The sequence below is a fragment of the Ciconia boyciana genome, chromosome 25, assembly GCF_034638445.1.
Source record: "Ciconia boyciana chromosome 25, ASM3463844v1, whole genome shotgun sequence".
Classification (NCBI taxonomy): domain Eukaryota; kingdom Metazoa; phylum Chordata; class Aves; order Ciconiiformes; family Ciconiidae; genus Ciconia; species Ciconia boyciana.
The window spans coordinates 5,826,973-5,850,397 of record NC_132958.1 but is presented as its reverse complement, the minus strand read 5'-3'; the positions used below and the strand labels follow the sequence as shown (position 1 = coordinate 5,850,397).

The 23,425-nt window shown below is 54.1% G+C and overlaps 2 protein-coding genes across 2 annotated transcripts in view; both read right to left on the bottom strand.

Moving 5' to 3' along the window:
* LOC140643983 (uncharacterized) overlaps positions 1 to 18,517 on the bottom strand; it is a 31,094-nt gene extending 12,577 nt beyond the window's left edge. Inside the window, exons 1-30 of the mRNA XM_072846400.1 lie at positions 18,456 to 18,517; positions 18,122 to 18,193; positions 16,938 to 17,104; positions 16,376 to 16,457; positions 16,087 to 16,223; positions 15,332 to 15,518; positions 14,942 to 15,031; positions 14,397 to 14,595; positions 13,805 to 13,913; positions 13,291 to 13,474; positions 12,885 to 12,965; positions 12,077 to 12,194; positions 10,052 to 10,116; positions 9,727 to 9,788; positions 9,216 to 9,294; positions 8,652 to 8,728; positions 8,286 to 8,478; positions 7,704 to 7,760; positions 7,406 to 7,477; positions 6,384 to 6,550; positions 6,061 to 6,142; positions 5,772 to 5,908; positions 4,346 to 4,526; positions 4,016 to 4,105; positions 3,295 to 3,493; positions 2,660 to 2,768; positions 2,053 to 2,236; positions 1,725 to 1,805; positions 1,032 to 1,137; positions 715 to 871 (exon numbers count right to left, since the gene is read on the bottom strand). Coding sequence (XP_072702501.1) covers positions 715 to 871; positions 1,032 to 1,137; positions 1,725 to 1,805; positions 2,053 to 2,236; positions 2,660 to 2,768; positions 3,295 to 3,493; positions 4,016 to 4,105; positions 4,346 to 4,526; positions 5,772 to 5,908; positions 6,061 to 6,142; positions 6,384 to 6,550; positions 7,406 to 7,477; positions 7,704 to 7,760; positions 8,286 to 8,478; positions 8,652 to 8,728; positions 9,216 to 9,294; positions 9,727 to 9,788; positions 10,052 to 10,116; positions 12,077 to 12,194; positions 12,885 to 12,965; positions 13,291 to 13,474; positions 13,805 to 13,913; positions 14,397 to 14,595; positions 14,942 to 15,031; positions 15,332 to 15,518; positions 16,087 to 16,223; positions 16,376 to 16,457; positions 16,938 to 17,104; positions 18,122 to 18,184 — 3,515 coding nt within the window. The 5' untranslated portion in view covers positions 18,185 to 18,193; positions 18,456 to 18,517. The remainder of the gene's footprint in view (positions 1 to 714; positions 872 to 1,031; positions 1,138 to 1,724; positions 1,806 to 2,052; positions 2,237 to 2,659; positions 2,769 to 3,294; positions 3,494 to 4,015; positions 4,106 to 4,345; positions 4,527 to 5,771; positions 5,909 to 6,060; positions 6,143 to 6,383; positions 6,551 to 7,405; positions 7,478 to 7,703; positions 7,761 to 8,285; positions 8,479 to 8,651; positions 8,729 to 9,215; positions 9,295 to 9,726; positions 9,789 to 10,051; positions 10,117 to 12,076; positions 12,195 to 12,884; positions 12,966 to 13,290; positions 13,475 to 13,804; positions 13,914 to 14,396; positions 14,596 to 14,941; positions 15,032 to 15,331; positions 15,519 to 16,086; positions 16,224 to 16,375; positions 16,458 to 16,937; positions 17,105 to 18,121; positions 18,194 to 18,455) is intronic.
* A 2,097-nt stretch (positions 18,518 to 20,614) lies between these two features.
* The window catches only part of ADAM9 (ADAM metallopeptidase domain 9), a 30,871-nt gene continuing 28,060 nt past the window's right edge, over positions 20,615 to 23,425 (bottom strand). The window contains exon 22 of the mRNA XM_072846398.1: positions 20,615 to 22,864. Coding sequence (XP_072702499.1) covers positions 22,750 to 22,864 — 115 coding nt within the window. The 3' untranslated portion in view covers positions 20,615 to 22,749. The remainder of the gene's footprint in view (positions 22,865 to 23,425) is intronic.

The window sequence follows — 23,425 nt, the reverse complement described above, 5'->3', positions numbered from 1 at the left end:
GGCCCGGCCGGTAACGGCCCCGCCGGCCCCGCACAGAGGCGCGGACACGCGGCTCCGCCCAACGCCTTTATTAGCGCCCGCGGCGCGGCCCCGGCCCCGGCCCCGCGTCTGGCTCCGGCTCCAGCGCCGGCTCCGTGTCCGTGTCCGTGTCCCGGCCGTGGCTGCCCTCCTCGGCGGCGGGGCTGCGCGGAGGGCCGGAGCGGTGCCTCAGCCCCGGCCCCGCCAGCCCGGAGTCCCCCGTGTCCCGGCCCAGCCCTGCCTCCCCGCTCGCCCTCTCCCACCCGCGCTCCGCCGCCGCATCAGGCGGGGAGAGCTGCCGCTCCGTTGTCACTGGGACCTGCGGCTTCTCCGGTACCCGACCGTTCCCCTCCTACGGTTTGCTTTCCCCGGGAATTGGCAAATGGAAAACCTATTTCCTCCAGCTCTTGCACACAGTCAGCATGCTTGGTGCCAGGAAATCCACCCTTAGTTTTGCTTCTCCTACATTTGTCTATTTTAGACCTCTGTCTGCTCGTTTCTTCCCTTGATGACCAACACACGGTTCCCAGTTTACCAACAAACACTTACTGTTTCCCAAGCGCCACTTTCCCTGCCCTGCCCCGGCTGTAAATCCCACTTGCCAGCTTTTCCAGTAATTCCACACTCCCACAAATCCCTGCCCATCTCCCACACCCAGAACAGAGGATTTGCATTAAGTAACTAATACCAACTTACCCATCTGTTTGCGATCCCCTCCTTGCACAGCATCTTTTCAGCCGGCTCCACTTCATAATCACAACGGTGCCACAGACCAGAGCGAGGAGGACGATGCCGAAGCTCAGCAGCAGCCAGTTCTTCAGCATGGCCAGGGCAGAGCTTTTGGCGATATGATCTAGGGAGAGGAGCAAAGGTACAGCTTCGGGTAAGGGCCGGGAGTTGCCACGGGCCATCTGCTCAGCTGCAAGCCCAACAAGACCATTTGCGGGGCCGTGGGAGCTGCCATTGTACCCAGTAAAACCATGGGGCACCCAGAGCCCAGCTACGGCACTCACCGGGGCCCAGTGCGCTGTCGATGCTGCCGCCTGCGGATCCTCGACTCTTGCACTGGGGGGGGTTCCAGCCCGGATCGCAGTGGCAGTTCTTCTTGTTATTGCACACCTGCAAACACCAGAGTGGGCAGAAACCATCCCTCATGGGAAAAACCCCTGTGGAGGAAGAGTGCTCCATCTCCATCGGGATCACTGCTTTCCTGCCCGCCCCTGCTCTCCACCACTGCACGCCCTGCTCCGTGCTGTGGTCACAACCAGCCCGCCAGCGCCCCGCGACACCGCTGCGTGAGAGCCCCGCTCGGCCTTCCCCCGTGCTCCTGCTCCGCTGTTCACCACGCTGCCTCTCGCCTTGCACAGCTACGCTGATCGTTTCCAACACTATTGCAGCTATGTGCAGTTAAATTCTCTGTAGATACTCTTTTTCCAGTTTTCTGCTCATCTAGACAAGCAAATACTCCAAGCCCCTTTATCTCACTTATTTTTTGCTGGGGACGGAAAGTTAGGTAGTCTCACTTAATTTCTCCCACAATAATTCATTACTGTGCGATGATTTCAGAGAACAAGCGTTAGCCCAAAACACAGGTCTAGGCAATTCATAGACAAGCCCCAGTGGGCATTTTAGCAGAACCACTCTCTCTCCTTCAGCAGTATTCGTCAAACCAGTAACACTAACTTAACTGCATCGCTGTTACTTACTCCATGCCCGTGGCATTTTTTCTGCACGTTGCAGTCATACTTCAGGACTGAATGTGGGTGGCACGTGCCATTCATGCAGACCTGAAAGACCGAAAGGAAAGAAATCCTGCTGGGCACTTTTTCATCACCCTTTACCACGCTTGCCATAGCTCTAAGAAGGATTCCCAGCCCTAAAGAATGATCAAAAGTCAACAGCACCGATAATAATTACTAAAAACGTAAGCACAGACCACCTTTAACTCATACTGCAAAGCGGCAACTATTTCTAAAACTGTTACGGTCGTGATAATTGTACGCCATTTCCAGATGCTTGTGCAATATTTCTTACCTTTCCAGGACCACATTTTGTTCCTTCTTTCACCAGGAGAGGATCTACTGCTGTGGGTCCACGCATAAAATCGAAAGACACGCAGAGATGTTCTTGCACTTGAGCATAAATTATGGCACCCTTGACTTTTGTGAAGGGAATACGATTCGGGTATGTACATACTAACTTTCCACATCCCAGATTCCTAAAAAATTCGTTGTCACAATAAATTAGAACAGTACGCACAGCATCTGATGGATCACAGTGCTGGAGACGTTGAAGTGCACAACTCGGGGAGGGGGATTTACACAAAATAAAAACACAAGCATGTGAAGTTTCAGAAGAGTTGAATCCTTGATACCAGGGGAGAAGCCATCCTCTGAACCAACATTAAACACTTGCACAATTAGGTGTGTGCTGAAGTTGCCTTCGGAAGTCTCCTGTTTCTCCACACCACCATTTCTCTAAAGAATGGCTAGAGCTAATACTGCAAGTCAATTCCGCCCCCCAAAAAAAAACATACCGAAGGCAACCTTCTCACAGCTTAGTACTTTGCACTGACAGTAAAGGGAAGCAATAATTCAACAGATGTTCCCAGCTCAACACTTTGCATTCCCTTGAAACCTACGGCCAGGAACAGGGCTGATAGCCATCCTTCGGGTGGTTGCCACAGTGTCCAAACCTATCCTGCTGACTGTTGACTTCTTCATAACAGGCCAAAGGAGCATTTTTTGCACCTGGAAGTTTAGAAATAATACTGATTACCACTGAAGGTAATACAGACTAAGATACCTCTGTTGCCTCTAACACTTATCCGTTCTGGCCTCTGACAGAGGAATACTTGGCCACCACTCCAGTCCCATCGCTAGCCGCCTCTGTTTGGGTTGTGGGACAGACCGCACAGACGGTGGAATTGCCTGACCAGTCTAAGCCACCTTCCACAGCAGCACCAGGGTATGTTTCCGGCTCATCCTCCTCGGAGCGGCAGTGAGGTGTGCATGACTGGCTGTGCCAACGCTCAGCCTGAAATCCCCACGGAAACCGTCACCCGCCTCTGGTGGCCCATTCCCTTCCCCTCTCCGCAAGCGTGGGAGATCCGTCCTGCGGGCTCTTCCCTACACCACACACTCCCGGCGGTCCCCAGCTTCCCCAGTTTCACGCAAGAGAGAGGGTAGGCATCCATCGTGCTCAGATGCCACCTTCTGCCCTACACCAGCCCTGGAGCTCGACGTTAGTACTAGTGATGACAGAGCTGCCCGTTACCTTTCCCATAGAGAGCCTGGCACTGCAGGTCCGGAGACTGGCAGCGTCCCTTGTAGCAGTAGCCGGTGCCGTGCTCACAGCCGTGCCCATCCTGCACGTACAGGTCGGGGGGGCAGGACGCGGAGGACCCGTTGCAGAACTCGGCCAGGTCACACTGCGCGTCGGCAGGGGGGCGGCACTGCGAGTTTCTCTGCTTGAACTGGCAGAGGAGGCAGACAGGACTCTTCTCGCCATCCTTCCACACCCACCAGCGTGGTCCCCTCCCAGGCCCCACACGGACCCTCCCGCGCTGTCCTGAGACACGTCCCCATCCCTCGGGACCACCTCCGAGGCACTCGCGTCACCACACACGCTACACTGTCCAAGACAGTCTTCCCCCGGTGATATTCCTCCCGGGGATTCCGGGGAGCCGAGCTGGAAAGCCCTTCCCCGGGAACCTCTCTGATGGCACAGCAGAAAGTTCGTCTCCATCCTTCAGCATGGGAACATGCTATTTCTCCAAAAATAAATAATGATCTTGCGATAATTATAAAAACATGCCTTACCTGACATCCGTTACAACATAATCCAGGGAGACAGCAGCACAAATATCGTTAAGTTTTTTTGGAGATGCCCGTCCGATCAAAACCAGAAAGCTGGCTGACAATGCTGCTATAGAAACTACTACTGCTCCAAAGTTTAAAAATGGCCTTAACTTCTGCTGATTATGAACACACCTTACCTGGCAATTTTCACAGCACAGTCCCGAGGAGCACTTCATTCCTGGCTTGAAGTTACACTGGGGACTACAGCATTTGTCTAACGCGCAGGCCTGCAAACACACCAGAAAGCGTTATTTGCTGCCAGTTTCCCCATCTGCAGGATGACTGCTTGCCCTGAGCCCCGTCCTCCTAACAAAGAGCGTGCCTCGGAGGAGCCCGGGGAAGAGCAGCAACGCTGCACTTGTGCGTACCACAGAAATGCTTTACACACCACCTGAGCCCACTTCCAGCTGACACCCGCTCTCAGGACCACAAGAAAGTACAACCCTCCGCCGGAGCGTGGCACCCACCTCCGCCGCCCCACAGTCACACTGCTCGCCGGGCTCCACGACGCCGTTGCCGCAGACGGCCGTGCGGTAGGAAGGCTGATGCGGAGCGTTCCTGATGAAAGGGCAGTCCCTGTTCTGCTTCAGGAAGGTTTCAAAGTCCCTGATGCTGCAGCTGCTAAAGGCTTTTGCCCCACTGAAGCGTCTGAAATAAAGCAATTATCCATGCTTGTTCGTCTTAACACATCTACTGCCGTTCACTCTCTCAAAATCTCTGTGCAATTCAAGGGCTCGTTCAGATGTTGGCACAAGGCAAAATGGTCCCCTGGGCGTCTTTCAGTTCACTCGTCAAACCTGATTTTACAACGCGTTATTAACAGAGATTGAGAAGCATTCAGAAATATCTTGCTTCTGAAACGACAAGCGTCCATTTCTCAAGTCGAATCACTACTTTGTACTTTAGCGTTCCTATAGTAAGAACAACTTTTTTTTCTCACAGCGTTTCAAGCTCCTTTTAGGATATCACTCTAGACATGCTATATTAAAGTACATTCAATGCACAATCATTTTGTAAAACTTGATTCAAATCACGTATGACTAAGAGCACAGGCAGAAGTGCTGGAAGAGCACGCTCTCCTGTTTAAAGCAAATACAACTATTACTTCTCAAAAATATTCACTAACACAAACATTGCATTTTTTATGGCTGAAATAATAAAACAGAAGGCCAAAGTATCTCAGGATTTCTAGTAATTAAAACATATTTTTACTTTAACTCCTATTTTCTCATTGGCTATTCTTTTCCTACTACTAACAAAATCAAATCTGAACTGTAATTTTTTTTCCTTGAAAAATATTAGATTGACTGTTCTCTTAATGTTGTTATCTACACATATATACCATTATATATATACGTATACCTATACACACACGCACACACACACATATGTAAATACAGCTCCTCAGGCATCGGAGGGAATGTTTCCCCCCTGTAAGCACACTCGGCTCGGCTGCACCGACCACTTACCCCCGCCCTCTCAAAGACCAAAAGCGCTTGAGGTACACAGGTCAGTCCGCGGGCAACGCTTGCTTACAGAAGTAACCTTTATCGCATTTACAGTAACTAGAAATTAATTCAGATTTCCAGACGTTCAATTTCTAAACATTACAACTCAAAAAAGGAATGGATCTTGCCTAGCCTAAGTAAAACGCGCCCCAGACACCTCTGACGAGAGGACACCCCGCGATCATCCCCACCACGCGACTGCGGCCCCGCGCACGCTCGGCCAGGCTGCGGGTGGCATGCGGCCGCACGAGCCGGACGGGCGCCGGCTGCGGCACCGACGTAGCACCGATCTCCCGCAGCGCGTCCTGCCCGCCCACCTCACCTGCCCCGGCCCCCGCAGCCCCCGGGCAACGCCGCAGGCAGGGTCGGGACCCGACCAACTCACAGCGCCTCCGGGCTCATGAGGCAGACGCGCCCGGGGCAGCGGCAGCCCCGGGAGCCGTCGTAGCTCATGCCCAGGCTGCGTCCCAGCAGCTGGGCCAGGAGGACGGAGAAGGACTCCAGCGTCACGGCTCCTTGGTACTAGAGGGAGGAGAGAGCAGGGCTGCCGCGGCTGCGCTTTCCCTGCGGAGACCCCAGCTCCGGCCGCGGATGCTCCCGCCCGTCCCTGTCCCTGCCGCCCGTGGGCGAGCTCCGGCCTCACGGACACAGGTAGGGGACAGGCGGCACCGTACCACGGCCACTGCGCCAGCAGCATTTCTCTGACACGCCTTTCCCGGAGCCGTTGCGCCCACGAACGCTGCTCGGTCCCTGTACCTGAAAGACACACACACTCACCGGCCGTCCAGCCCGGGACGCCCCGTCACTGCCAGCCCCGGCCAGAGCCAGCTGGTCGTCCCAAGCTCGGGCAGGTCTCACTTTACATTTGCAATACTGCATTCTCACTTAATTTTTACAAGAGGCATCACAGCCATAGCAAAGTCTATTGTTCAAAAATATGTGCATTCAGCAGGTTGTTACTGTCTGCTCTTAAATAATGACGACAATTTATTCTTACAGGAGCAGATACGGCACTTCGTGGGGCTGCAGAGTGGGGCTGGTCTGCTTCCACTCCAACAGCCGTGCCAGCACTTCTTCTCCATCCCCTGTTGTCTTAAACGTACTGTTATCCATCCAGACTTCCATGGAGGACAGCATAACTGTTAGATTAAGAGACCTGAACATCTGAAAGTTCAACAAGAGAAGTGGCTGCTCCCATATGTTTCATTTCAAGCGCTGTTTAAACGTTTGCTCTTATTAGCAGCCACACTGCTTCAGGAAAACAGACAGGAGCAGTCGGCCACTGGTCGGCTGCTTTGTATGTGTGTCATGAAAAAGCTGTAGGACATACAAACCTGAAAGACACAGAAGTGTGTCCAAAAGAGCTAAAAAAATTAGTTCAGTAAGCAGGATCCCAAACCCAAAGACAACCTAAGCTTGAATAGAGATATTAAATAATCGAACATACAGCATACACAAACTTGTCCTTGCCTGCATTTTTTAGGTTTCCAGGAGGAAACACAATACTCCCTGTGATTTCAAGTCAAACTGTGTGCTCACCCGGCTGTGTATGCTGTGTATGCTGTGTACTGCACAGGCGGGAAAGCAACACCCCCCTGCCCTAAGACAGACAGCTGGAAAGGAGCAGCGGTGGCTGCTGGCACCTGCCGAAGTGCACGACGGTCCCTCGGTGGAGCACGTAGGTGGGACAGCGTGTTATCACGCCGATTTTAGGAACAGGCACTGCTGGACTCTAGCGCAGCACTGATTTACAGCACGTGTTTGTGTTGGACAGCGAGGGGTAAAACCCCCTCCACACCTCCCACCCCAGTCTGGACAAGACCTAGACAAACTTGGAGCTCTGGCAGACTAAGCCAGGAAGTCAGAAGCTAACAAGCTGAGACTCCGTACTTCCAGAAAGAACATTTAATTATTATCTTCTCAAAAATTAGACAAATGCTACCAATACCTAGCCATTAGTTGGCTGAAATAAGCCATCAAAATTCCCATCTCAGTACATATAAACCAGGAAAAACTTACACCACTGAGCAAGCTGGAGACCTGAACTATCTTCTGTGTCACAACATATTCATCTGCACCCAGGTAGTCGTACTGAAAAATGACATGAGATTATGTCTAGGTTATTGGCCACGCTGAAGCACAGGAGGTTATCACGATCTTCCTCAGAGTGGCTTCTACCCACTGACACACAGCCACAAGGCACAGGCTGTACGGAGCCAGGCAGGACCGTGCAGACGACCACGGCGAAGCTTTATCACAGCTCGAGCAAGGGCAAAGAAAATAAACACAGAAGAGGAACTGACTGACACAGACTTACCAAAGCCCTTTCCAAAACCACGTGGAGTGCCATCTCTCTCTGGTATTTGGAGACTGACTGGAAAAAAAAAAAATAAATTCTTCACTGTTAATAATTCATTTCTCCATTTCAGTCATGAGGCATAAGAAATGCTGACTTGTCTGCGGGACTGAGACACTAAACCCTCCACGAGGCATTGCCGTCTGCTGATCTTGTTTTCAGGGCAGAAAGCAAAAGCTGCATTAACACCTAGGACAACGCTGAGGTCTTTTGCTAATAAAATTGGCTCTTGGCTCAGACAAACACTGGGGCCCTGGGACACTGACGTGAACCCCGTGGCTGAAGTAGCCAGGACATTGCTGCCAGCCATCTGCAAATGGAGGAAGAAATACCCCCCTTTTACAAATCCATCAACAAATCTTGTACCCCTTGGCGATGCCTCTCGTAGGCACTAGATGAGTAACAATCCCTGCGACGCCCCATCGCAAGCACTGGCACTCCTAAACCCCTCCATCTCTGTCCTGTCAAAGCTTCCTGCGGGATCGGACCCCTCCTCGCATGACGGGGACGTCAGCACCACCGCGAGAACAGACCCACGCTCACCTCATCACCTCCACGTGCTTTGTTCGACAGCTCCTCCGCTGTCAGCACGCCCGGCCCTCTCTCGGCGTGGCTGGTGGCAAAGAGGGAACCTGCCGTCTTCTCGTCACTCACTCGATACACAAAGTGCTCGAACGCCGGAGAATAACCCAGGGGCTCGATCCCGTAGCTGACGTTCTCAAACTGCAGCAAGCCCCTGCCATGGTGACGGCACCGGCCGTTTGCCGCCGGGCGCTGGCGGGTGCGTCGGGGAGGCTGCCCCGGCCCCAGCCCCGGCCGCCTTCGAGCGAGGCTGCCGGGGCGTCCCTGGGCTCCCCGCGGGAAAGGCACTAAGGGGCAGGGCAGCGCGGGGAGGTGGCGGTTCGGTACCTGAGCCCCGAGCAGGTGCTGAGGGTCACTGCCGAGCTGCGGAAGCCATCGATGTACCCCCGGTAGTAGCAGCCTCCCTACGTCACGACAGAGGACAAGGAGCCCCTTCCCTGGCCGTGCCGGCAACTCCAACAGGGCATGGCACAACAAGGATTTTGTGGGCAACCTCTCTTTGGCTCAAGTAATTAAAAACAAATCCTAGTGTGAGGATGTGGCATCCTCACGATAAGGAACCGCCCTGCCCTGTGCTGAGCCCTGTGCTGGCTGTGGGGGCTCTTCTGGTCTCTCCATAAGGAACGGTAGCCACGGTCAGGATTATAAGCTTTGAACCGAGCAAACTCAGTGACTCCAAAAACCTTCACAAACAAGAATCTGAACACGCGTTTGCAAGAAAAACTTTTTGTTTCAACCCAGCACCTCCTGCCATGATTAGGAAGCAAAACCATGGGGGACGAGGGGAAGCACTGCTCCCCTGCAGTAACCAGTGATATCCCCCAAAATGCCGAACAGCGAGGCTATGCTGGAACAAGGCAGCGACAGAAACACCAAGCAGGTCACCTTTACCTTGACATGGGGTGAGTCAGAGCGCAAGGATCCCTTCTCATTAGACATGTAAATCCTGAAATCATCAGATAAAAAGAATCTAGAACAGAAAAACAATAAAATCCTCTGAAAATGCTCTAAAATGGTCTTGCCCAGAGTTTCTCGAGCATATTCCAGGGTCCTGCAGCCTGCGCTGTTGCACTAGCAGCTCCAGAACCCGCTGGCATCAGGGCTCACGGGCACAAACATCCCTCCAACCCTCCTCCCGCCCTCTGCCACCCCTCGGCACTCGGGCGCGGGGCACACGCACACATCCCCTGCGGGCTTTGGGACGTGCCTGCAGCGGGGCACGATCCCGGCAGCTGCAGGGGCTGGAAACAGCCCGAGGGAGCAGCGCCAGCGGCGATGCCCGCAGGTGGGGATCGCCCCGCAGCCCCGCACCGTCCCGTGCCGGGGGCAGAGCACACGGCCCAGCAGCCGCCGGGGAACGGGACAGCAGCGGTCAGATGAGGCAACGCCAGGGCCAACTTACTGCTGCTGCAGGTGAACGGTGTACGGCCTCCCCTCTATCCTGAGGACATAGGACACCGCGTCCTTGCGTGTGCGGAAAAGCAGAGAAAGGGAGAATTAGGAAGGACGATTCCGGAAAAGCGCGCTCTGAGGGCAACTACAAATGCTGAGGGCCAGCACAAGAGCTCAGCAGAGCATGGTCCCCCCACCACCTGCACAGGCAGAACGTGGTTTCCTAAAACTGTCCCTCTACCAGTCACACCTCGGCTGTGGCACATCGCATTCCTGCGTGCATATATCCACTCGCGCACACACACAAACACAAAATAACGTGATCACTCAAGTACCGTCTCTCCAGCTGTTTTTGAGAGCAACCTCTGGGGAACTGTGATGTGCAGCAGCATTTGCGAACCTAGACAAAGAATGTGTTTCTTAGTTATAATCACAGATTAGTATCATCATGGTTGTGCCCGTCAGCCACAGTCAGAATTGCGTACGCCTGTGAGAGACACCTTTAGAGCCATGGGGACAGACACGGTCTCTACCTGGAGAGGTTCACCAACTCTGCTTTCTACCCTGCTATCATTCACCCACACTTTAAAGTATCTAGACCCTTGCATAGAAAAAACAAAATTATGTGCACTTACTACTGCTGGATCCCAGCCCAGGAGTACGAACGCTGTATGACGGGAGCACGAGAGCCAGCTCCCGTTGAACAAACCCACCTTGTGTCAGGAACCAAAACGGGGCTCAGAGAGGCCAGTCACACACACATCCAGAACCACGCAAGGAATGTCCACTTCAGAAGGAGCCACACCACCTGCTCCATCCCCGCGAGCATCGCCGTCCCCACTGTGCAGTTGCCAACGTCACGCAGCTTCACACACTGAGCAGGTCGACAAAACCCAACCGCCACAATGCGCCCGCCGAGAGGAAGGGTGCTAGCAGCGGCTGCAGCCCCTCAGCCCCGCAGAGCAGGATTTAACGCTTGTCAAAAAGCATCAACTAAGCAAGCATAAAACCCTTCCGCAGGATTCCTCCTGCTGGATGGTGTGCTGTGCTGGGAGGACAAAGTCACCCCCACGCATCCCTGCCAAGCTGCCAGGAGGAACATTCCTCCCCCGGCCCAACGCCAGCCTCGGGACAGACGGGCTCCCACCCCGGGAGACCTCGCCCCGGGCCCCGGCAGCCCTTCCCCGGGGTGGCCACCAGCCACGACACCCTGCCGCCGGCCGGGGCTGCGGGGCCTGGCGGGGCTCGGGCATGGGGGAGCGCGGCCCTGGGGGGAGCTGCTGCTGGCGTGCGGGCAGCTGCCTGGCCCTGACGTCAGCTTCCAGGGTGTGACGTCGCCTCCCAGCACATGCCAGTTTCCAGGGCGTGAGGCCACCCGGCTGCCCGGCCGGGGGGGTTGCTGGGTTCGGTCCCTGCGGGGCAGCGCCGCGGGCGGCATCCGGGGCCCCTTCCGCCCGCGGGTGCCGCACGGGGCGCCCCGGGGGCCTGCCCGCCCCGGGCGCTGCGGGGGGCTCCCCCGGGCCGGGGCCGGGCTCCCACTCACGCAGCGCGGCCAGCAGCGCGGCCAGCAGCGCCAGGCGCGGCCCCATCCTCCGGCCGGTAACGGCCCCGCCGGCCCCGCACAGAGGCGCGGACACGCGGCTCCGCCCAACGCCTTTATTAGCGCCCGCGGCGCGGCCCCGGCCCCGCGTCTGGCTCCGGCTCCGGCTCCGGCTCCGCGCAGTCGCTGCCCTCCTCGGCGGCGGGGCTGTGCGGAGACACGGGGCGGCGCCTCAGCCGGCCTGGCCCGGGGAGCGCCCGGTACCCCCCGGGGAGCGCCTCAGCCCTGGGGGATCGCCCGGTACCCCCCGGGGAGCGCCTCAGCCCTGGGGGATCGCCCGATACCCCCCCCCCCCCCCCCGGGATCACCTCAGCCCTCCCCCGGGGGAATCGCCTCAGCCCTGGGGGCTCGATCACCTCAGCCTCTGCCCGGGGATCACCTCAACCCTGGTGAATCTCCTCATGTCCCCCCGGGAATCACCTCAACCCTCCCGGGGGAACACCGTGGCCCCATCCCGTGCCCCCTATCCCCCCCCAGGACCCCACTCACCCCTCCGTGCTCGGGGGCTGCCCCCCGCAGCGCCGGCCCAGCGTCTGCCACCAGAGGACGAGGCCGGCGGCCCCGGCGAGGAGGAGCAGGAGGAGGCAGGAGCCCAGCACCGGCCAGGCCAGCATCACGTCCTCCAGCGCTCGCTGCAGGGAGAGGCCTGGCAGGAGACAGCCCAGCTGGCAGCGGGCAGGGGGCCGGGGCCGCCACCCTCCCTGCCTGCGCCAGGGACCCCAACCTGGCCCCTGGCCCCACCTCCGCTGCGGGTACTAACCGCCGTCCGTCGGCTGGAGGCCGCTGTCGATGCTTCCCCCCAAGTGGGATCCCTTCTGTAGGCAGTCAGGGGGCTTCCAGCCAGGGTGGCAGTGGCAGTGTCTCTTATTATTGCACACCTGAAAAGCCCAGGGGCGGGAGGGAAAAGTTTGCAATGAATTCATGCAACGGATTCTCCTGCCCAGGCCGGCATCGGTTTCCCTGTCACCGGTCAGGTTGGGACAAGGCTACGCACACTTATCGGCATTCTGGCAATTTAGGAAGCGTATCAGACAAGGAACATGCCATAAAGTGCAGGCTGTAATAGCCTTGAGACATTGAACAAGCATAAACCATCACCCTCCTGCAAAACCCGCGCGCATTTCTGTCTGATAAGCGGAAAACAGGAGCGGCTTGCCCCAGCTATCGGCACCCGGAGCCAGGCAGGGCTCCAGGGAGCCCGGCAGCCCTCCGTGCATGGCAATGCAGCTCTCCTGCTCCCTGCAACCACACGTTTTTTATCTACACGAGCTCTGTTGCCCTCAATTCTATGTCCCTTCAATTTTGCTTTCTTTTTTCCCCCTCTGTAAACCAACCAAACCATCAAAGTCTCCATTTCAGTGAGTAAAAACTGTCACTATATTTTGATACTGGTTTTAGGACCAATAGTTTAAATGGTTTTACTCCATGTACTAGTGACAAGGTCACGATTTTGTAGACTATCAGCCTAAAATGGGTCTTCCGCCAGTTCCCATACAAGCCACAGCAAATCCGTACGACAAAGCCACCTGCCCCGCGCAGCGCCACGCACGCTGCGCGGAGCGACTTACGCCGTGGCCGTGGCACTTCACTTTGCTGTCACAGTCGTACCCCAGGACCGAATGTGGGTGACAAGTGTTGTTTATGCACACCTAGGAAAAGCCACAACAGGTCCAGTTCAGCGTTGCTTTACCACTGCAGCACTCAGCCCATCAGCCTTACGTCCCAAAAGGGAGTGAAAATACACTACTTCTAAAAAAACAACTGCGCCTTTACAAAGCTACATTTCCTATCCTGGGGTTGGGTTATGTCTAATGTTTACACCGTGGCATCCATTTCATGTAACGTTTGCATGTTTTTACAGCGTTTGTAAATATCAAGTACAGTTATGCTGCAAAGGAGCAAATACTTCTAAAACCTTTTTATCATTTACAATTTATATCTGACATTTTAGATGATTATAAAATGTTTTCTTACCTTTCCAGAACCACACTTTGTACCTGGCGGAACCAGAAGAGGATCCAGCCTTGCTGGTGCATTCAAATAATCCAAAGATACACATAAATGCTCGCGCACTTGGACGTAAAGAACGGCGGCGGCGGCTGATGCAAATGGAGTGCTGTATGGGTACGTGCAGATTAACTTTCCACATCTGAGATTCCTATAAAATCAATTTGCATAGGATGTGTCTCACACACACTCTTACACACACATATATATAAGCTACCTGATGAAACACTAGAAACATTAAAGAGCACAAAGAAATCTGGAGCGCTGCATGAGAAGAAAAAAAAAAGGACTGGGAAGTCCAGGAGACGATCTGCGACATAAGGGGAGATGCCGTAGTACTAACAAGGAGAACACACACGTAACTCTAGTTATTGCTTCACAAATCTTCCTACCAGCTGGAGTCTTGATACTCGCCTTGTCTGTAAAGTCCCAATTAAATCTGCATTTTTAGGGGAGCAAGCGCCCTTTCCCTCAAGCATACCTCCAAGCACAGGACTTAAAGCCTTGTCTGGGCTGGAACCCGCAGTGTCCAAATCTGTCCCGCTGACTATTGAGTTCCTCGTAACAAGCCACAGGAGCATTTTTTGAACCTACAAGTTTAGCAGTAATATTTATTATCATTTAAAGGAACACAAAGGGACAGATTATGGTATCTAATAACATCTTAATTTTTCATCCTGTTCACAGCAGAACGTAGATGCTGGTCACTGATTAGAGAAAATATGATATCTGTCCCTGAACTGCCAAACCCTCAGCAGTCCTGGACTCCAGAAACACGGGATTAGCAAACAGTAGGTTAGCTCTCTGATTGAGTTCACTCACGGATAATAATTTGCTTTTTTTGTTGCTGTTTTCATTGTTATCACTGAGTGAACTGGGAGAACTGTGTGCTGCTGAGGTGCATATTAACCAGATTCAAAACTGAGCCTGAAATGCTTCCTAAAGCTATGTCCGTCCATCCTCGGGTGCCCCACCCCACGCTCTGCCCTCCTTTCTGCACCCACCCTTCCCAGGCACCACGGTCCCTGCTCTCCCTCCGGTAGCACCAGTGCAACCAGAGCAGCCTCTGCTACCTCGCCCGTAGAGCCGCCGGCACTGCAGGTCCGGAGACTGGCAGCGTCCCTTGTAGCAGTAGCCGGTGCCGTGCTCACAGCCGTGCCCGTCCTGCACGTACAGGTCGGGGGGGCAGGATGCGGAGGACCCGTTGCAGAACTCGGCCAGGTCACACTGCGCGTCGGCGGGGGGGCGGCACTGCGAGTTTCTCTGCTTGAACTGGCAGAGGAGGCAGACAGGACTCTTCTCGCCATCCTTCCACACCCACCAGCGTGGTCCCCTCCCAGGCCCCACACGGACCCTCCCGCGCTGTCCTGAGACACGTCCCCGTCCCTCGGGACCACCTCCGAGGCACTCGCGTCACCACACACGCTACACTGTCCAAGACAGTCTTCCCCCGGCGATATTCCTCCCGGGGGTTCCGGGGAGCCGAGCTGGAAAGCCCTTCCCCGGGAACCTCTCTGATGGCACAGCAGAAAGTTCGTCTCCATCCTTCAGCATGGGAACATGCTATTTCTCCAAAAATAAATAATGATCTTGCGATAATTATAAAAACATGCCTTACCTGACATCCGTTACAACATAATCCAGAGGAACATTTCACTCCCGGCTTAAACCGACATGTTTTAGTACAGCATTTATCCTTCAAGCATGCCTGCGGACACATCGCAAAACCATGTTATTCTACTTTTTTGGTCCCCCAGAGGTTTTTACTGTCAGAGGTTCTCCTCTTCCTTCTTCTCCCCAAAAACCTACACTTGGGCAATATCTAGCAGAAGAAGGCGGGCAAAGCTGCCGTCAGATCGATACCGTCATAGAAACGATCTAAAGCCCAACATAATCCTTCTTGGGCTGGCCTCTACTTCAGCTGTGCCCTTAGTCTCAAGGGTTCATTATCCTAAACGTATGAGGAGTACAAATGTACATATTCAGCCATAATTCCCACAGCACCCACCTCCGCCGCCCCGCAGTCACACTGCTCGCCGGGCTCCACGACGCCGTTGCCGCAGACGGCCGCTCTCCGGTAGGACAGTCCGATCAAGCGGGGTCTCTTGAAAAGGCACGCGCCTCCGTTGTGCTTCAGGAAGGTTTCAAAGTCCCTGATGCTGCAGCTGCTAAAGGCTTTTGCCCCACTGAAGCGTCTGAAATAAAGCAATTATCCATGCTTGTTCGTCTTAACACATCTACTGCCGTTCACTCTCTCAAAATCTCTGTGCAATTCAAGGGCTCGTTCAGATGCTGGCGCAAGGCGAAATGGTCCCCTGGGCGTCTTTCAGTTCACTCGTCAAACCTGACTTGACAACTCATTATTAATAGAGACTGAGAAGCATTCAGAAGTATCTTGCTTTTGGAGAGAAAAGGCCTCTTTTTTCAAATTGAGCACTGAATCACTATTTATTTTTTTTCCTTCTTAAAGGAATAAAAGCAGCTATTTCTGATTTGTTGTAATTTTTGCAACAGAATGATATTCATCAAGGTCACTTCTGATGAGAGGACACCCCGCGATCATCCCCACCACGCGACTGCGGCCCCGCGCACGCTCGGCCAGGCTGCGGGTGGCATGCGGCCGCACGAGCCGGACGGGCGCCGGCCGCGGCACCGACGTAGCACCGATCTCCCGCAGCGCGTCCTGCCCGCCCGCCTCACCTGCCCCGGCCCCCGCAGCCCCCGGGCAACGCCGCGGGCAGGGTCGGGACCCGACCAACTCACAGCGCCTCCGGGCTCATGAGGCAGACGCGCCCGGGGCAGCGGCAGCCCCGGGAGCCGTCGTAGCTCATGCCCAGGCTGCGTCCCAGCAGCTGGGCCAGGAGGACGGAGAAGGACTCCAGCGTCACGGCCCCTTGGTACTAGAGGGAGGAGAGAGCAGGGCTGCCGCGGCTGCGCTTTCCCTGCGGAGACCCCAGCTCCGGCCGCGGATGCTCCCGCCCGTCCCTGTCCCTGCCGCCCGTGGGCGAGCTCCGGCCTCACGGACACAGGCAGGGGACAGGCGGCACCGTACCACGGCCACTGCGCCAGCAGCGTTTCTCTGACATGCCTTTCCCGGAGCCGTTGCGCCCACGAACGCTGCTCGGTCCCTGTACCTGAAAGACACGCACGCTCACCGGCCGTCCAGCCCGGGACGCCCCGTCACCGTAGGTAAGTGGGGGATCCCGGGTCTGTACATCCCGAGTCCCCCTCAGTCCCCCGAGCTGCTCCGCTGTCCCCCGGTGCCCCCCGCCAGCCCACGGGAGCCGCTGGCAGGGCCTGCGTGGCGGCCGGTGCCTGTGCCGAGCGCCAGGCAGGGAGCGGGGCTGCAGCCGTCCCCTTGCCAGGGCAGCAGCGGAGCCTCTCAGCCACGGGCCGCCGGGACGGGCGGCACAATCCTGTGCGCTACATCGCCACTGAAAGGCCGGCTAGAAGGTGTGTCTTGAAAGAAATACTTTCAGACTGTTAAGGAATGAGAATATATGTAAGAAATATGTTTCATTTAAAAAAACATTTTTCATGGGAATCTTCAACCTACATTGGTTTAACTGATTTCTACCAGTAACCTTTAATGAGTAAGGAAACCTTTATCTTACGCTAGCAGATAAGCTATATCATACGACCGCAGAGCGAGATATGACTGTTTCCACTGTAAAAATCGCTGTAGAAGGTCATCTGCTTCCCCTGCTGTCGATATTTTATTCTCCTCTGTCCACAGCTCCAGGGAGGACAGCACAACGGTAACGTTAAGAGGATTAAACATCTAAAAGTGTAACAGAGGAAACGCCTGCTCACCTACCTTTCCTTCTGAGCAGAATTACAGCTCTACACACAACAAATCACGTAGGAAAAGCCAATTGCTATTGTCAGTCACTGAATGACATCGTATGACAAATAGAATGAACAAACCTAAAAAATAAAAACATACACCCAGAGGCATGAGAACAAAGCCTAGTAACTTCATAGGAAGGTTTCAGGGCTTTTGCGAACAACTTGTCATTATACGCATGAATCGTAACAGCACCAGTGGAGTGACGGACAGGATTAGAAGTTGTTTATAAGCACCTGCGTGGAAGCAGATTAACTGTACGGCTGATCAGTGAGACAAGATCTGCAGCACAGAGAGGGGACCAGTCCAGGAAGCCTCAGAACGTTGGACTTGGGCTGCCTTAAGGCAAACCGCCTGCGTTTTTGTACATCTGCATGAGACATTGCCACCACATATGGAAGGACGTTAGTCTGTAGCAGATTGACGTGTCTAGAGAAAATCTCCCCGGGAAACACTTTACAGGCTATAAATGCCAGACGGCTCACTCCACGGTCCTGGTGCAGTCGCACTGTGAAATGGGAACGGGGAGCAGCGGCCAGGTCCTGCAAATTCCTACTCCATTCTGCTCAACAGAACTTCCCTCAATACCGACCTGTCGCAGTTCAAGACTCACCCCAAGCAGCTAACCAGAACTAGCGCGGACCATACCACTAGTGCCGTTATAGCTTTAAAAGAGCAGATTTTCACAGTTGCTAAGCCAAACCTTTGTATTAGTCCACTGGGACTAAACCCCTTGCCCACCTCTGACCAAGTCTGGACCAGGCTGCCGAGAAGCCAGCAGCTCCTGCCAGGCCGTGCCCAGCCAGCACAGCCAGAATATCGCGAGCCAAGACCTGCAATTTTTTACATAACCTCCTCCTAAAACCAAAAGCAGCTCAGAAATAGGTGGCCATTACTAACATCAACCCCCCCAGCATCTTACTACAATAAGAACCAGACTGTAACACTTACATTGTTGACTAAATTGAAGACCTGGATTATCTTCTGCGTTGCAGCATTCGTGTCTGAACCCATATAGTTGTACTGAAAAATAACCCAAGAGGACATGAAAGCAGACAAGGCATTTACCACGATGAAGCAGAACAACGCTGAAATGCTGAAATGATTGCCAACATCCAATCGTGTAAACGTGAGCTACGAATTTTCGTTCTTTCCCACAAAATCCACAGTACACGTAACTTTTCAAAAAGGAAAACAAATACATAGAAAAGCTGGGAAATGGCACCATTTCTATGCTCATAGAAGTCAGGCAAACACAAGGAGAAAATGACTGGCATGGACTTACCAAAGCCTTGTCCAAAACTACGTACACTTTGAAGTATTTGGGAGATTGTGCTGCAGCAGATAGTGGCTGAAAAAGAAAATGGTCTCCAAAGCTATTTATTTCTACATTCTATAGTCACCTTATTCCTGACGTTTGCTATACTACTCGAGTGTCCATTCAAAAGCCAAGCTTCGATGCTGTCTTCAAATTAGCACAAGGTAAGAAGCCATGCCAACTTTGCCATTTCTGACTTTTTTCAGAAGCCTTTCTACCTTGGCGATGCCTCTCGTAGGCACTAGATGAGTAACGATCCCTGCAACGCCCCATCGCAAGCACTGGCACTCCTAAACCCCCCCATCTCTGTCCTGTCAAAGCTTCCTGCGGGATCGGACCCCTCCTCGCATGACGGGGACGTCAGCACCACCGCGAGAACAGACCCACGCTCACCTCATCACCTCCACGTGCTTTGTTCGACAGCTCCTCCGCTGTCAGCACGCCCGGCCCTCTCTCGGCGTGGCTGGTGGCAAAGAGGGAACCTGCCGTCTTCTCGTCACTCACTCGATACACAAAGTGCTCGAACGCCGGAGAATAACCCAGGGGCTCGATCCCGTAGCTGACGTTCTCAAACTGCAGCAAGCCCCTGCCACGGTGACGGCACCGGCCGTTTGCCGCCGGGCGCTGGCGGGTGCGTCGGGGAGGCTGCCCCAGCCCCAGCCCCAGCCCCGGCCGCCTTCGAGCGAGGCTGCCAGGGCGTCCCTGGGCTCCCCGCGGGAAAGGCACTAAGGGGCAGGGCAGCGCGGGGAGGTGGCGGTTCGGTACCTGAGCCCCGAGCAGGTGCTGAGGGTCACTGCCGAGCTGGGGAAGCCATCGATGTACCCCCGGTAGTAGCAGCCTCCCTACGTCACGACAGAGGACAAGGAGCCCCTTCCCTGGCCGTGCCGGCAACTCCCTCACCCATCACCCAAAGAGCTGAACCGCACACACCAGACAGCAGCTCTACGCTGCAACACTTACGGTACAAAAACCCCAAAGCAACCCAAGGTTACCTTGATGCGGGTTGAATCAGAGCGCAAAGATCCCTTCTCATTAGACATGTAAATCCTGAAATCATCAGATAAAAAGACACTACAAAAGAAAGGTGTAAAGTGAAGCACTTAAAATAGTATTTCTTACCCAGTTTCTCGAGCTTATTCCAGGTCCTGCAGCCTGCGCTGTTGCACTGGCGATGCCAGAGCTTCTGGCAGCTCCAGAACCCACTGGCATCAGGGCTCACGGGCACAAACATCCCTCCAACCCTCCTCCCGCCCTCTGCCACCCCTCGGCACTCGGGCGCGGGGCACACGCACACATCCCCTGCGGGCTTTGGGACGTGCCTGCAGCGGGGCACGATCCCGGCAGCTGCAGGGGCTGGAAACAGCCCGAGGGAGCAGCGCCAGCGGCGATGCCCGCAGGCGGGGATCGCCCCGCAGCCCCGCACCGTCCCGTGCCGGGGGCAGAGCACACGGCCCAGCAGCCGCCGGGGAACGGGACAGCAGCGGTCAGATGAGGCAACGCCAGGGCCAACTTACTGCTGCTGCAGGTGAACGGTGTACGGCCTCCCCTCTATCCTGAGGACATAGGACACCGCGTCCTTGCGTGTGCGGAAAAGCAGAGAAAGGGAGAATTAGGAAGGACGACTCCGGAAAAGCGCGCTCTGAGGGCAACTACAAATGCTGAGGGCCAGCACAAGAGCTCGGTGCTTCCTCAGGGCACGGGCCCAGCCTCTGCTGTGCTGGCAGCACCGGTGCGGTGCCTCCGTTACAGCTGCTGGCACATCTGTACCCCCCCCGCAGCTGGAGACCGCGGTCTCCTCCGCACCCCCGCCCACACGGGGAGCCCCGCAGCCATCTGCCTGCGCAGGTACCGCCTCTCCCGCCGCCTCTGCGGGCAGCCGCCGCGGGACCGTCACCTGGGGCAGCACCGGCGAGCCTGGAGGGGAGAGAGACCCGGCGGTGCCCAGCCCGGCCCCGGCCCCGGCCCCGGCCCCGGCGGTGCGGGGGCACCGGGGAGCCCCGGCCCGGACTCACGCAGCAGCAGCAGCAGCAGCGGCGGCAGCAGCGGCCCCATCTGCCCGGCCGGTAACGGCCCCGCCGCGCCGGTTCGGCCCCGCCCGCCCGGGAAAGCAGAGGCGGACGAGAGCGCCTTGTACAAAACCGGCATCTTTATTGCTCGTTTGTTTCTTACAAAGGGGGTCGGTAACAGCCCTTTCGTCAGACCCCGACGGTACAGGAGCGACGCGCGTCGCCGCACAGAGCGGGGACGGTTCTGCGGAGCGCGAAGGTTGAAACGCGTGTGGGAGACGGACGTCGCCTCCGCTTTTCTCCAGACCTACTCGGGGGACAGGGATAAGCGTACACTTTAAAAAAGAAAGTCAGTAGTCATCTTCAATAGTCAACACATGTAAAATTTGAGCTATTTCCTTTCCATAGGATCGCTTCTAAAAACCGCACGTTCACCGCCCTACACCACCACCCTGCAAATATTGCTAACGTGCACGCTGGAAGTATAAAAACTCTGTATCTATTAAAAGGCACCATTTTCAGCACAGTTTTAGTTCACACATACAGCTTCGCATACACTTAAGTACGTCTCTCTCTCGGATGACTTCATTCCCTGGATTCCCTCCTCTCGTCCCCACCCTCCGAACCGGGCTGCTCCGCTCCCGTCGTGAGCTGCCCCGAGAGGCTCCCAGGGACGTCTGCCTCGTTCGGCTGCAAAGCTGATCGTTACAGACAGACAGACAGCCCAAACTGAGTAGAATACAACAAAAATTAGGAAGTGATTATCTTGGAGCAAACAGAAGACCCCCACAACTACATCTGGTGATATTCTAGGTGACGTTTTACAGATTTTAATAGTGTTATAAATCTTAGTCTAAGTTTATGGGAAACCACAGGAGTTCAAGTATTTTATTACTGCAAATGCAAACACTATATATATATATATATATATTTATATATGTATATACAGAGGAAAAGATTTTTTTTTGGCAATATTATGGGGGATTTTACAGATCGAGTTTGTACTCGGTGGCTAGCACGAAGTGGAAAAGCCAAGCGCCCTTTTCAGTACTTATTTCACTTTTAGCAAGTTTGTGCAACAGATTTCTATTTGTGACCACCAGCATCCAGTTTCTACCCGCGGCACAACGGCATCACGCTTAACAGATCTCCTCTCCTCGGCCAGCACACCAAATGCTAAACGCTCCTTTTTGAAAAAGGAGTTTTAAAACCTAGTTTAGTCAGTGGTGTAGAAATGGGTGGCAGTCCAATCTAACGCAAGTTAGCCTGTGAGCATCCTGACTGACACTAAAAAGGTTTGAGGATTAGGTGAAGGGGCTGCGTGAGCCAACAGGTTCCCGTTTAAAGTGCTCAGAGAAGCTCAGGTGCTCTGGGCAGACAGACGTTTTTTGCTTCTCAGTGTTCTGCAGGGACTGCTACTCAGTCTTTAGATCCAAATTAAAACCTAAGAGCACCCCATTTTTTAAAACCAAAATATGGCCATGTCTTTTCGTACCTTTATTTTCATTGCCCATTCATGATGTTAGTGGAAATTAGTACAGGATTCTCATTTAGCAACTCACAATTACTAATTTAAAACCATTAAACTTAGTGCCCATATAGCACAGCTTAGTGTCAGTCAGCATGAAAGTAAGAATTTAAGTGCATTATTACACATCAATAAACATATATACATGCATAAACATGTTTACAATATATTTATCTTCCTCTGAAAAAGTACACTGATACCCTTATTTCATTGTGCCATTAATGTGTAAATGGGCAATGTTTTCCAGTCCATGCAAAGTAATTTTAAATTAATTGGCCAACTTCCTTCTTTTGAAAACGGTATGGGTTACTTCAATTCTTCACCGTACATTTAGAAAGACGACAACAAATCAGACAATTTCATTATTAGGGCTCATCGCAGAAATGGGGAAACCAAAAGCAACTCCCAAGTGCTGTACTTTAAAGATTATTTTACTGCAGGCTGCTCCACTTCCAGCTGGACAGCCCTGCTGCAGTTTACAAAGCCACAATACTCAGACAGATCTAAGAACGGGTTAGATGTTTTCAGTTCCTGTAGCTTTGGTAGAGGTATTTAGTTTAAAGTTTTACATTCCTCGTTTCAGTATCTCGTTTGCCTTATCCCAGGCTGCAGAAGGGAGGCTTTCCGGGATTACCATGGGCCACTCAATGCAAGAAGGATAACTGCAATGTCAGCTCTGTCTCAGTGAACAGGTCAGCTCACGTGAAGGCCCCAAAGAAGCCAAAAGCTATTTGGGAGGCAAAGGTGCCGGTCGAGAAGGAAAATACTGTCCCTGAGGTAAACATTTTTGCTGTGATGGAGGAGGTCCCTGAGGTGCACATTTCTGTTGCGGAGGTGGCGGCCTACAAGGGGGACAGAGAAGCCGTTGTCAGTCCAGGTGACTACATCCAACACGCACGTCCCTCTCCCTCTCGCCTGGCACTAGCACCGCGGCCACCGCGGAGACTCGCCCCCAGCCAGCTACGCTGCTTCTCACCACCTCAGCTTCCACCCTGAAGACTCATTTCGAACACGCCACGGTCAGACTCTGCTTTCCGTTGCCTGAAATCCTCAGGGAACCCCAGTTTGTTAACACACCATTTCCCCCAAAATAGTTTAAAGACCTCAACAAGTTTCCCACCAACACAAGCTATTTTAAAGTACTCCCTCTCGATACCTTGCGCCTTCTGGATATGCATGTCTTGGCATAGGCATTACATCTTAGAAATATAATCAAAAAGTAAAATGAAAAATAAAGGAAAACTTTCTGTTCAAAGTTAATGAGAAATGGTCCTGTACTCAGCAATAACATTCACGAATCAGCGAAATGACAGATTTTTGAGTAATTTCTTTTTAAAATGCGTATTTTGAGAAGCATTTTATTCACCTGTATGCAGGGCTAATGTGGCCCCAGAAAAGCATTC